The sequence below is a fragment of the Camelus bactrianus genome, chromosome 16 (genome assembly GCF_048773025.1).
Source record: "Camelus bactrianus isolate YW-2024 breed Bactrian camel chromosome 16, ASM4877302v1, whole genome shotgun sequence".
In the NCBI taxonomy this organism is placed as follows: domain Eukaryota; kingdom Metazoa; phylum Chordata; class Mammalia; order Artiodactyla; family Camelidae; genus Camelus; species Camelus bactrianus.
Window position 1 is genome coordinate 15,193,102 of NC_133554.1, and position 14,888 is coordinate 15,207,989.

Sequence of the window (14,888 nt, forward strand, 5' to 3'; positions counted from 1 at the left end):
ATGTTGGCGAGAATGTGGGAAAAAAAGAGAACCCTTATACACTGTTGATGGGAATGTAAATTGGTGCAGCCACTATGGAAAACAGAATAGAGGTTCCTCAAAAAACTAAAAATAGAACTACCATATGACCCAACAATTCCACTCCTGGATATATATCCAGAAAAAGCAAAAACACTAATTCAAAAAGATAGAGGCACCTCAATGTTCATGGCAGCACCTTTTACAATAGCCAAGACATGGAAACAACCCAAGTGTCCATCAACAGATGAATGAATAAAGAAGATATCATACACACACACACAACGGCGTATTACTTGGCCATAAAAAAAAAGGTGAAATTTTGCCATTTGTAACAGTGTGGATGGACCTGGAGGGTATTATGCTTAGTGAAATAAATGAGAGAAAATATGTATGTTATCACGTGGAATCTAAAAGATAAAACAAATGAATATAACAAAATGGAAACAGGCTCACAGAATAGGCAACAAACTAGTGGTTACCAGTGAGGAGAGGGAAGGGGGAGGGGTAAAATAAGGGGATTAAAAGGCACAAACTACTATGTATAAAATAAATAAGCTACAAGGATGTATTATGTAGTGCGGGGAATGTAGCCAATATAATAACTTTAAATGGAGTATAATCTATAATATTTTTAACTTACATGTTGTATATTTGAAACTAATATTGTATATCAATATACCTCAATAAAAATTTTTTATTTAAAATAAATAAATAGATTTTTTTTAATGCAGTCATTTTTAAACAATTCAATTGGCAGGCTAAGGGTAAAATGGAAAAATAGCATATCCAAGCAGTTTTTCAATGATGAGTGAGCTGCTGTGGGATCATTGCAGAGAGGAAGGGGGCAGTAACAGCTTTATGCAGGCATGAGAATATAACTTTAAACAATGTGAGACTGGTTGGAGATTCTTAAACAATACGCTATCAGAAGAAACAGAAAGGAGCCAAGTGGATCTCTTAAAAAAAGAAAATACTGCTGTGCCCCCCTGTTATAAAGACAATATATATTTATTCGGACTAGTAAAGAAGTGTACAGAAGGAGATAAATATCTACAATCCCACCATGGACAGACAGTCTTTTTTCTATACATACAAATTTTTAATAGAATAAGAATCATGATGTACATAAAATTTTATATCCTGCTTTTTGTCATTTATCCTATCACTGCATCTCCCCCATGTAACTAGGGATTACTCAGACATTATTTTAAATGGATATGTACTACACAGCCTATGAGCAGATCATAGTTATCATTTCCTATTTGTAATGATTTGATCATTTCCGGTTTTTTATTGACAATGTTGTGTAAAACACTTGTCAAATAAAACATACATAACAATTTTCTGCATTTCTGTTTCCTTGTAATACAAAATTAAAGGTATAATTATTAAATCAGAGGGTGTGAAAATTTATAAGGTTCTAAGTATATGTTGCCAAATTGACCTCAAAGCCTGCTGCATTGATAGCAAGGTGCTCCTTTCTCAGTTAGGCCTTTGGGTTGCTTCTGAGGCAAAATGAAAACCAACCAGATCAACAAACTGCAGTGATGCCCTCGAACCTGAGTGTAACCTTCCAGTGGGTGCAGTGATTTAAGGACTGTTGATCACACTGAGGCCTTTGGGGTTACACTTGCATGGTGTGGTATCAGCTGATCTACCTTGTAACGTAAGCACCAATTACCTGCCCACCATCACTGCTTATCAAATCATAACAGTCAGCTAAAATTTAAATTTAGCTCCTAAATGAAGGAAACAGCGTGCTTTGTATAATTCACTACATTGTAATTTTTAAGTTATGGACTTGAGTGAAGAAAAGAGGCAAGTGACAGGCAAAGGAAACAAACCTACCTCTGTTTGCATTAACATAAAAGAAAAAGAAGAGGAAGATAACAAGAAAATGGTTATTAAGTTGACAAGGCTCATATGATCCAATTTGTCAGTCACAGAGATTCATGAAATGTAACTCCAGCTACTTTCCTATCTCAGAAACCAAGATTTAAAAAAGAAAGTCACATGAAATCAGAAAACTGTCTCAGTCTCAAATTCATTCTTTTATGTTTGTGTTTTGTGTTGCTTCAGCAACAGAGTAATGTGGGAACTTAATAGACAATATTGGGTTATACTACAGAAATAGTTTCTTTAAAATAAAAACAGCTTTATTGAGATATAACAGTTTTCTTTTTTGTTTGTATGTTTATAAAATGTCTCTGGAAGGTTACGCAAGGACTGGTAACTTTGCTGGCCTCCATGGAGGGGAACTGAAGTGTCTGAGAGGCAAGGATAAGAGACAGATTGGTATTTTCTGACTACAAACCATGTGAATGCATTACCTATTCAAAATAAAATAAATATTCCTTTTCTTTTGTCTAAAGACAGCAAATTTGTGCCATTTTGCCCTTAGTCCTATTCCAGCCTATCCAAGGTATTTTTAGAGCATATTGGAAATTCTCCTGTTAGAAAACAGGTCCGTGATAGTGTTTTGTTTTGTTTTGTTTTGTTTTTAAGAATCTTACTGACTCTTCAGAAGCGCCCTTTACCTCTAGGTTGAAGAGCATATTAAAGTCGGGAATGCAGACGTGTTTGTCCTCCATTTTCCTGCGCATGTTTTTGATGGCGTGGATTGACGTCTCATAATAAAGCTGGGGTCTCCTGCGGAGAGGGAAGTCTTTCACCCAACTGCAGCAAACCTCGTGTAGTTTGCTGAAGACAGAACGGGCCAGTTTCACTGTCTCAATCTCTGTGAAAGAAACACAGAAACCCCCAATGAAGAGTCTTGTAAAACCGCTTTTCACTTGCCCGCTTGGTAAAGACAGAAGTAGGTCACCTTAGTCAAACTCCTCCTGAATAGAGGAAATTCCTTCTCAAGAGAAAGGATGTGTTGCTTCTGAAGAGAGAAAATGACACCCCATCTAGTAGAAAATCATCCACTAGCAGCTGCCTCTAAGATGTCCTTCTGTCACAAGGAGAAAACCTCCGACCAGGCTGGACGTTTCCCTAGGCTGGACTTCTTCCAGCCTGGGAAGTGCTCTGGCCACTGCTACCTAGTTCAGAGTGCTTTTGTTTGGCTGCCATGGTTGTCATCTGGAGACCCAGGCCCCCTATGCTTAGAAGAATGACTGAAATATGAGCAGTGGTTATCCAACTAATTGGAAAATGAAAGGCTTATGAATACAGAGCATTTATTTGCAGGCTACAGGAGTAAGAAGAGTTTACTTTGATTACCATTCGTCTTAGTCTCTTTTCTGCTGACCTCTTCCTTCACCTCCCTCCAGTTCCCTAGCTTTTCTTCCCTATGACTGGTCATAATTCAGAACTACATTATGTATTCTTGTTATTTGATTTTTTTAATTAAAGTTTTAGGCAGTAGCTTAAATAGTTTAGACCATAGGTTAACAAGTGAGTCTAAAAGTTTTATATTTCTCTAAGGAAAATGTGCTTAAATTCTGTCCACGTGTGTAACCCTAGACAGAAAAAAGGAGGTGCCCATCAGAGCATTCCTCACCCTGGACTATTAAGTCTACTACTTGACCTATTAAGTGGAGCAGACGAGCCGACTTCTGCGGCTGTCTTGCATCCCTCGGTGGCTAGACAGATGTGTAAGCCTTTTAAGCAACACTGAGTAGTACTGAAGAGATTCTGTCTCACGTCGTCTTCCACTCAAGTTGTCCTGTACTCAAGCTGCAGCTTTGAAATAACCAAGGGAAGATTAGGTTGTCTCAGGCCAGTGTTTTAGAGGTTCCTCCTACATCCCAAGTGAAAAATTAAGAATTCTCAGAGAAAAAAAATTTTTTTATTTTACTAAATCCAATGTAGCTTGACAGCCTGAGAAAATGTGTGCCAGATGGGCAATGGCTGCACATGCCTCTTCTGATCTAGAACACAAATCTCAAAGGAGAGAGTGTGTGTTCTAGACTGGCCTAGGAACTTAGGTTCCCATTTTTTATTCCTTACCTTGCTGTTACCTTAATCTGTAACTACGTTTACCTGTTTTCTTATTCAAAACTCTTTTTTTTAATTGCTGTATTCAGAAAGCTGATCGCAAGGTTTTCGTTGCTTTTTTTTCCTCATTCACGTAATACAGGGTGGCAAACCCTGTTTGTGACTTTGTCCCCTTTGACATTTTTATATAATTAAAAATCAAGGGTACATTTGCAAGAGAAAAGAAGTTCAAAGAGCAAATACAACCTGAGGAGGTGTGTATGGGGGAAAAACTGAGGCCAATAGACAACCCAACATTTTCATCATTTTTAGCAACTCCAATCTTTTTTTTTTTTAAAGCACCAGTTGCCAGAGACTGTCTCTTTCAGCCGGCAATTCCCTGTTTGTATAACTCCACCCCATCTGGTCTTTGCAGCAGCATATTCCCCCAAATGCAGACCCTACATTTGGGTGTGCATTCGACCCAATCAGAACAGAGGACTGCAAAACAGTAAGTGAATTCAGAAGCTCTGAGGGAGCATGGGGTGGAGTGAAACAAATAACTGATATTAACTATCAGGATAGTTCCCAGATTTCCAGATAATGATATAAAACATTGTATCATTCTCCGGCTTGAATACTTTTTATATCACTCTTATTATATAGGCCTGTACTGTCCAATAGGGTAGCTTACTAACCACATGTGGCAATTTAACTTTAAATTAGTTAAAATTAAATAAAATTAAAATTCAGTTTTTTGGTCACATTAACTATCTTTCAAGTACAAAATAACTATACACGGCCACTGGCTACCACGTTGGACAGTGCAGAGAGAGAACATTTCCATTAGTGTGTTGTCTGCTGGACAACACTGGTGTAGACATTTTAGTAACCACTGGACCCGTTCCCTACCCCTTCCCAGGAGTTCCTTCCCTGATGTTCCCATTACACTTTGTTCACACCATCTACTATAGCTCTTCCCACATTTTGTGACAATAGGTAACATTTATTGGGTATTTGCTACATTCTGTATCTCTGGAACATTTCACAAACAGGTAATACCGTTGTCAATCCCAGGCCTATCTGACTCACACCCATGTTCTACTTTCCCCAGATCAGACTGCAGTTAGAGACTGTGTCTTAATTGTCCCTGATTAGTCAGAGTACAGGACCCAGCAGATAGCAGGAGCTTGTTAGATGTTTATAGAATAAATGAATATGAAAACTTAAATAAATTAAATAATGACTAAAATATTAAAACATCTGTATGCTTCTTGAGTGTTTATTCTGCGTCACTGATCTCTCCAACTATTTCTACAATGGTGCCATTTCTTTAAAAATTAGTATAAGTTTATAACATGTTTTAATATAAAAGGAGGACTAATTTTCCTATTATTCTTAACTTTAAAAGATGTTCACTTGGGTAGTTTGATATGTTTATTCTTCCAGATGAACTAATTATTTTGCCAAGTTCAAGGGGGGGAAATCTGTTGCCACTGTGCTTGGGATCACATTGAATTTATAGAGTAATTTGGAAAAAATTGACTTCTTTTTCATACTAAGTCTTATCCAGGAACAGGTTATATTGTGCCATTAATTTAAATCCTTTTAATGTTGCTCAATAGAGTCTTAAAACAGGTCCTTCTTATTTCTTACTGAATTTATTCCTAGTTATTTTATTTATTTGCTGTTTTGAGTCAGAACTTTGCTTTAATGTGTTATTTGCCACCTAGCAAACATTCCTCTTTCTACCAGGAACATTTTCTTCTCTATTCTCAGTCCATGTGCACTAGGGGTAAAACATGTGATTCAGGTCTAGCCAGTTAGAGAATCACATTCCTCTGGCCATAGTTATTGGTTCAGGAATGGGAAATAACCCCAGTCAGGCTGATGAGAGTGAATCCTGTAATTTACATAAGAGCAACTGAATAAAATCACTCTTATTTTCCTGCTTGATTTGAACCTGGGCAGATGGAGATCTGGTGCTCTTAGCAGTCATTTTGCCACCACATGGAGCCTGTAAATAAAATCAGAATCAAAGAGAGTGCAGCTGAGAGCTGGAGCAATGCCAGGTCCTAATGTCATCATGTGGAGCCTTGAATCTAGCGGCACAGCTCTTACCTTGAAGGGTAGCCAATACTGTTGTACTGAAGCCAGTTTGAATTGTGTTAACGGCCACTTGCAACTAAAAAATTCTTGAGTATACTTTAAGCATAAATGTTAGATTTTTGGTATGAGCCAGATTTTGTCCTACAGTGTCCAAGATGTAATCTAGTTCTACTTTATTAAGTACATATTTAAAATTACGAGTGAATATTGAATTTTATCAAATGCTTCTTTGGGCATCTTTAGAGATTACTCTGGTTTTTTTTTTCTTTTGACCTATTAATAAATACAAATTATGCTAATAAACTTCCCAATATTTTTGGTTTTTTCACTGCTGTTTCTCCAGCCCAGTGCTAAGCATATGGTAGGCCCTCAATAAAATACTCATCAAATGAATTAATTGTTGTACTCAGCATACAAATATTTTACTTAAGATTTTTTTTTACATTGATTACTAACACTGATCTCTCATTTCTTATTTTAGTTTTGTCTTGGGCAAGTTCTGCTATCAGTGTTATGCTACGCAAATTTTCCATCCCTTTCTATGCAACTGGATAATTCATTTTAAAAAGCATTGGAATTATCTGTCATTGACTGTAAATGTTCACCTGCAGAATCACCTACTCCTTGTCCTTTTAGGAAGATAGCTCCTTGACAATCTTCTCAATCTCTTTCTATTCTTAGGTACAGTTTTGGTAATTTGTATATTTCTAGGAAAAAAACCAGAGTTTTCATAATTTACACAAAGTTTTCATAATTCTTTTAATTTCCTCTGTGTTAGTGATCATTTTCACCTTATTTTTAACTTTTACAGGACATTTCAAATTGATTTTAGGTTGTCTGGAGAGAACTTATATCTGCCAACAGATATGCAAGGTTGTTTAACAAACATCCTATTAGGGATGACTTAAACATAAAAAGAACTTGAAGGATTTTTTTTTCTTTAAGTCTGTTTCTGGAAACACCTAAGAGGAGAGACAAAAGACATTTCAGTAAGGACTTCAGTGCCTTTAGGACAATGACAGCAGACCTTATTCAGTATGCTCACTTCCCACTCTGATGTGTGGATAAACACAATACGCCCTGTAGACATTCTCCTAGCATAGTTCACGCTGAGTGATTTGGGTTAAACAGATTAAGGATTTGCAAATAGTTAAGAATTATAATAGATCATTCTGAATCACAGCAATGGCATGGAGACATTACTGGATTCTCTCTTGGAAAAATGTAAAATCAGAATGACCAATGATATCCACCAAAAGGAAAACCCTTCATTTCACTTTTGCTAGCTGATAGGGGTTCAGAAAATTCTTTCAAAATAGGCACATAGGGCAACACTTCACTCTTGCCACTTCTGCAGGAAGTGGTGTAAGAACATCATTATATATATAATTGCTGCTTGAAATGAAAAAATAAAATAAATTAAAATACAATACAATACAATACAATAAATAAAATAAAATAAAATAAAATAAAATAAAATAAAATAGGTGCGAAAAGGAGAAAATTGTCCAAAGTAGCAGTCCACCCCCTCACAGCTGTAAATTACTCATTAGTCATTAATGTCACTGTGCTGAGCTAGAGCTGAGTCAGCCATCACCCTGGCTGCAGTGAAGCAGAATTTAATCTCCCTCATCTTTTCATTACAGGGCTTTTATTTCATGCATCAGTACCAGAGGAAAGACCAATGCTTTGTAGCAGGAATTCCATCCAACTTGACTCTGGAACAATTTGGTTCCAAGCGAATCAATTACTCTCAGTAAAAACAAGCAGAGGAATTCCTTCCTTGCCAAATTTCTATCAAAAATGATCTGAGAGAGAAAGGAAGAACAAGGATGTTTACTTTTATATCTGCCTCACATTCTCTGGGATCTAGCTCTGATCCATTAATACATGCTTTGCTCCTTACGTACCACATTTAAAGGCAATGCTTAAAATAAAACAAGTAGAATGAAACATTGAAATTCCTCAATTTTGAGTAGCAATTCCCTAATTTTTGCAAAAATCAGTATTTTTTAGAATCTGTCAAATATGTATAAGCTTAAAACATTAATAAATATGCCTTCATTAATAAATAAAGCCTCACAATTTACCTGGAAAAAAGATGTACAATTATCTATGCACTTAAATCACATGTCACATACTTGTCGTAAAGAGCTTTATTGCTTGGCAGATAAAAATTTAATTAATGAGTTTTGTTACAACTGATTTCTTGAATTCTTCCCTGATTTTTTTACTTAACTTCTTAAAGATAAGCTAACATTTTAAATAGGTTTTCTCAAAGTCTCCTTCCCCTCTCTTACTCATGTGAAGTTGTGTCTTCACATTTCTCACTTTATTCTTTCCATTTATCTAGATATTATTTATGATAATATATTGTTAGGATAATCTCTTGTTCCAGTTACCTTCACATGGTTTCAAAATATGCCTGTATTTTTCCCCTCCTTTTCCCTACTTTTATTGATTAGCTTGAAAAAATATTTTTTCCGTTTTTTTTTTCTCTTGCTTACTGCTGTAAAATCAAGCAGTAGGTAAACATGACCAGATATAGTATTTTGCAGACATTTTCTGTGGATCACTACACATGAAAAGATTTTAATACTTTAAACAAACAATGTTGAAAGGTCCTCACCCACAGTCCCTTCTGTGCCAACCATTTCCTTTGGAATATAATGTGCAGAAAGATCACTCTGAAGGACTTCGTCTGATGTGGCTCTGGCTAAAGCAGCAGCCAAAAAGGAAGGGCAGTTACTGAAAGAGAAAAATAAAAGGCTATTTCAGTAAGAAGTAGGAATCATCACATTTAACATTAATAATTACTTATTATTATTAACATACTGTCTCAAATAAAATTATACCTTTAAACAATATTCAGTGCCTGTTTGTTGAGACCATGTTATGTGCTTGGCACTCTGCCCAGACACTGGGTATGTACTTGTGAATAACACGGACATGGCCCCTGATCTGGTGGGGCTGACAGCCTGGTTAGGGACACATGATAAATAAGTAAACAAATAAGATATGACTTAAAATTGGGATAAGCTTTATAAAGGAAACAAACAGGATAGAGAACAATAAAGGGGAGTACCTACTAGAACAGTCAGGAATGCCATGCCTCAGGCCTGTAGGGGTGGCAAGTTGGGAGAAAATATTCCAGGCAGAGACTTAGCATGTGTACAGACCCTTTCTGAGAGCTCGGTATGTTTGAGGAACTGAAAGAAGCCCAAAGATTAAGTACAGTGGGTAAGGGGGAAGGAGGTGGGGAATAAGGTCAGAGGAACAGGAATAGGCCAGTTATATGGATCTTTTAGACCATGGTAAGGAATTCGGATTTTACTCAAAATGCAGTGGGAAAACATGGAAGATTGTGAGCAAGAGAGTGTCATAACCAGACATATTAATTAATTACTTTTCAAAGGAAATTGGAAGGGAGCAAGAATGAAGGAGAATGACCAATAAGGAGCTTGCTGTAATCCAGGTGAGATGAAAAAAAGTGAGTATATTTTGGAGAAAGAAAATATAGAACTCGCTGATTACTGAATGTAGAGGTGAAAGAGAGAAAAAAAGGCTGAGTCCTGGGCTTTGGTCTGAACAATTAGGTGAATGAATGATGGCCACCATTCACCGAGATGGAAAAATCAGGAAAAGGACAAGTTTGTGGAGGCAAAGGGGTAAAGCAGAAAACAAGAGTTCATTTTAGCCATGTTAACTTGGAAAAATCTGTACGATATCCTAGTGAAGATGTCGAATGGTTAACTAGATATGTTAGTGTGGAGCTCAGAGATGTTAGGAAATTTGGATGCTATGAATGTATGAACAGTATTTCAAACTATAGAAATAGAATAGAGCGCATAGAGAAAACATAAAAAGAGAATTGCTATGGACCAGTGCCTATATGCCTCCTATTTTCCCCCTTTTGAAATAGGAAGATTATCTTATTGCTCACCATTGTACGTTGGGTAGTAGTGGGGAAGCGGGTAGATAATTTGCCTCTTTAGTTCCCAAGTTTTCAAATCAAATGGAACTATGCTGAAGGAGCTGTCATCAAGAAATTAAACCCGAGGAATCTTATCTGGACCAAACCTCACTGACATCCTGAACCTCAAGCATGAACCTGCTGTCATTAAGGGATGAAACTGGGAGACTGAGGGGTATTCTGCATGTAGGAAAGATGTGAATTGTGTGGCCAGAAGAGACTGTGGCAGACTGTTTTCCCACATGCTCTTTAAGAAACTTACCATTCCACATGAAGAGACAGAATCTGTTTCCCCTTCTTCGAATGTGAATGAGATGAAAACAGAAGTGGCAAAAGTGATGCTGTGTGATTTCTGAGACTACATAGCACCCCCCTGGCTTTCTCTTCTCTCTTCCTCCCCTTCCTCCTTTTCCTCTCCCTTGTCCCCCCATCTCCTCCCCCTGGGACATGGACAGGCTCATGTGGGTGTCAAATGAGGTTCCCAGTCAATAGCTATTATCATCTGCTTGACATGTAACGGCACAGGCCTTCAGATGATACCAGTCCCAGTCTGAGTCTTCCTGCTGAGGCCCCAGACATCATGAGACAGAGACAAGCTGACCCTGCTTTACTCAGTTGGAGTTCCTGGCCCAAAGAAACTGTGAGCATAATAAATGATTGTTTTATGCCACTAAGTTCTGTACAATTTGTTACACAGCCATAACTGAAAACCCAACATCCAGAAGCTTGGTAGAAGAGAGGAACATTAAATACTGAAAAGAAATAGCAAGATAAGTAAAAGGAGAACCAAGAGAGTAGAATATTTGAAGGAGGGAATGGTCAACTGGTCCAATGGTCAATTTGAAGGAGGGAATGTGTCAATACTGCTGAGAAGTCAAATAAGATAAGAGAAAATTTAGATATTGAATTTAGTAACATGTAAATCATTGACTGAGTGCCAAGGCAATTCAAAGGAGAAAGAAGAGTCTTTTCCACAAATGATGCTGGGATAACTGGATATCTACACACAAAATAAACAAGTTACCCTCTTTCCTTACACCATTCACAAAAATTTACTCAAAATGGATCAAGGACCTAAATGTGAGCTAAAACTATAAAAATCTTGAAAGAAAACATAGAAGTAAAATGTCATGACCTTGGACTAGGCAACGGTTTTCCTAAATATGACAACCAAAAATACAAGCAACAAAAGAAAAAAAAGAGTTAAATTGAACTACATCAGAATTTAAAACTTTCATGCCACAAATCAAGAAAATAAAAACACAACTCACAGAACAGTAGAAATATCTGCATATATCTGATGAGGAACTGGTATCTGGTATAAAGAACTCTTATAACTTCATAATAAAAAGAAAACCCAATTTTAAAGTGGAAAAGGGGTGTTTCTCCAAAGAAGATATACAAATGGCCAATAAACACATGAAAAGATGTTCAACATCATTAGTCATTAAGGAAATGCTAATCAAAACCACAATGAGATACTATTTCAAACCCACAGGATGACTATAATCAAAAAGACAGGTAGTGTAACAAGTGTTGGCAACTACGTGGAAAAATTGGGAACTCTCATAGATCTCTGGTGGGAATGTGAAATGGTGGAGCAGCTTTGGCAGTCCTTAAAATCTTACACATAACACTGGATTGGCCTAGCAATTCCACTCATAGGTGCATATCCAAGAGAAATAAAACTATACATCCACACAAAAACTTGTACATGAATGTTCATAGTATTACTCATAATAGCCAAAAGTAGAACCAACCATATGTCCATCAATGGATTATGGATAAATACAAGGCAGTATATTCATATAAAGGAATATTATTCAGCCATAAAAGAATATTGATATATACAAAAACATGGATAAGACTTGAAGACATTATGGTAGATGACAGAAGCTAGTCACAAAAGACCACATATTGTACGATTCCATTTATATGCGAGGTTCAGAATTAGCAAATCTATAGAAACAGTAGAGTAGTGGCAGCCTTGTGCTGTGCCCAGGGGTGAGGTGAGCAGGGGCGTTTCTTTTGGGGGTAAGTAAAAATACTCTAAATCTTAGATTATAGTGATGGTTAAACAATTCTGAATATACTAAAACCATCGTACGCTTTAAATGGGCAACTTTGATGGTATGTGAATTATATCTCAGTGAAGATTTTTAAAAAGCCATTGACTTTGTCAAGAACCACTGAACAGTGGAAATGAAAATCAGATTAGAATGAGTTAGTAAATGGGAGGCAAGGAGGTATGGCAGTGAAGGAAAATGGGGCAGTATCTGAAAGGGGATGTAGGGACCAGGGAAGTTTGTTGTTTTAGAATGGTATCAAATTGGACTGTATACTAAATGAAATCATCTAATAGTGAAAGATTGATAGATCACATGGGAGAGAGGGGATGGCCAAAGGAGCCAAATGCTTGAGAAAGAAAGAAGGGATAAGATCCAATCCATATATGGAAATACTAACCTTTGATAGGATGTGGCACATTTCCTTACTGGAAAAGGAAGGAAGAAAAAGGATACAGGTGCAGGTAGGTTTCCAGATTTCTTAGTAGGAAAACAAGAGAATTCTCACCTAATGGTTTGATTCAACAATAACTTATTGAGGCTCATTGTGTTACAGGCACTGTTCTAGTGCTCAGGATATATATATATATATATGACCATAAAAGACAAAACCCCCGTCTTTGGAGCTTACATTCTAGAGAACAGCTTCTCAATGAAGTATGAGGCTAGATCAGCAGTTCTCAAACTTGTACACGCATCAGAATCACCTATAGGGGTTGTTAAAACACAGATTTCTGGTCTCCATCCTCAGTTTCTGACTCAGTAGGCCCAGAGTCTGAGAATTTTCATTTCTAACATGTTCCCAGATGATGTTTACACTGGTGGTATGGGGACCACATTTTGAAAACCACTGGGTTAGATCATCAACTGGGTGGTGAGGGTTGAAAGCATGTGGGGGAGGAGGGATGAAGAGAAAGTAGATATGAAATAGTCCTATCAGACAGTAGTAAGACTGTCAGACAATGCTAAGGGATTATTTGAAGCTTGAGACAATTTTTAAATTAAATTAGTCTTTCTGTGTATATGATTTTCTCCATCTATGTTCATGTGCAACAATATAGGTAAATTAAAATAATTGTCTAGTTCATCAAGATTTGAAGTTTTGCAAGGTGAGTACTATAAAGCAGAGACATGGAAGTTGAGGATATGATTACAATGTTAGACCATGGACTCTAAGTTGGCGAAGAAAGAAACAGACATGAGTTGCAAATCAATGTGGTATAAGTGTAATTAAAGAATTACAGCGGGAGTACTTGGGCATATAAACTAAAAGGACAGAATGTTGTAGTCTGAGAACAGAATGCTTGTGTGTACAATTTCGAAGCTGCAGATTTTTGTGATAACAAGGTTTAGGTGGGACCAAGAAAGTGAGTGGTTTAGTAACAGATAAAATGGCAATGTCCTCAAGGAAAAAAAACTTAGAAAATTATCTTTATCATTCATCAATATTTTCAAATTATAGGTTATGGGCCATTAGTGGATAATTAAATCAATTTATGAATCGTGACCAGCATTAAAAAAAAAAGTAAATAGGGTACATGAGGTAAGGCTAAATATTCCAGATATATATGTAAGTATATACTGAATCCTGATCATGACAGAAAAAAAAATTGAAAGCCACTGCCCTTTAACAATTATAAAATAAATTTATGGCATCCCTTGAAATCAAAATGCTTTATAAACAATTACCATTTCTCATTTCACGCTAAGTTAATTGAATTCTTCTTGATGAGTCAAAGTCTTTCTTCACGGACCTAAACTCTGTCAGCATGGCTTGTCTTTACCTTCTGTCACGCTTTTACTTGATTAACTAGACACATCCAGATAGTTTGCCTAAGTGGACTTTTAGTATATAGTTATAACATTTACTTGATCCCATTGCTGTTTTAAAATTTATATTTAAAAAATATCTGAAAACCTTTATTGTAATCTTGTTTCCTAGCATTCCCCCCCAAAAAGGGTATCTCTTGTGTAATTATTAAACTATCTGGATCTAGGTTCACCAAAGGTAAGAATATAAAAACTTTAGAGAATAAGGCAAGAACCATAAGTCCCATTAATGTGTCATCTGCAACACATTTTTAGTCACAGTTAATGTAATTTTTTACTTTTTGTCAGACAGAATGAAAATATTTTCAGTGAAGTAGGGAGAAGGATTAGGTGACTAATAGCTAGATATAAAACATCAAGCTAGACACCTCACCCACATCAGCTATTCCTACATGTCAGAAAGCTGTAACACTTAGCATGAATAAGTTCTTACCGTTTTGACTCTGAATTGAAAGTGATTATTTCTGAAAAATCAGAATTGCAAATACATTTTAAAACATAGTCACATCAGAGAATATTTAATACGACTCAAATAAAAGCCTATCATTAAAGCTTGTCATTTTGAAGAGAATTACTGAGAGCGACTAACATGATAATAACATGGCAAACTGCTTTCTTTCATCATTTCTCATACAATGCTTGAAAGATCCTCATACAGAAGGTTTTAAAGTTTTAAAGTTTGGCAAATGTATTGCATAGCAAATATCAGAGGAGGACCGATAATCATGGCAGCCTGGAGAAGTGGGGTTACAAATACTATTATGTTGAGAACACTGCTGCAGTAGAATATGAAATATGATTTGTTATTTTTTAATTTTTGCAGTGTGTGTCATTGTGGGGGACTGCTCTTTTAAAATCAAATTAATCTTGTTAGGCCCTTCAAATATAGTCCAAAAACACTCCTTTGCTATTTACATATATTAACAGATATTTCTAAAGTGCTTACCATTCCTATCTTCAAGCAATTTGCA

General features: G+C 36.4%; 1 protein-coding gene across 1 annotated transcript in view; it reads right to left on the reverse strand.

Annotated features, from left to right (window-relative positions):
- The window catches only part of PPM1E (protein phosphatase, Mg2+/Mn2+ dependent 1E), a 131,202-nt gene that overhangs the window by 14,529 nt on the left and 101,785 nt on the right, over positions 1–14,888 (reverse strand). The window contains exons 2-3 of the mRNA XM_074342711.1: positions 8,678–8,796; positions 2,559–2,758 (exon numbers count right to left, since the gene is read on the reverse strand). Coding sequence (XP_074198812.1) covers positions 2,559–2,758; positions 8,678–8,796 — 319 coding nt within the window. The remainder of the gene's footprint in view (positions 1–2,558; positions 2,759–8,677; positions 8,797–14,888) is intronic.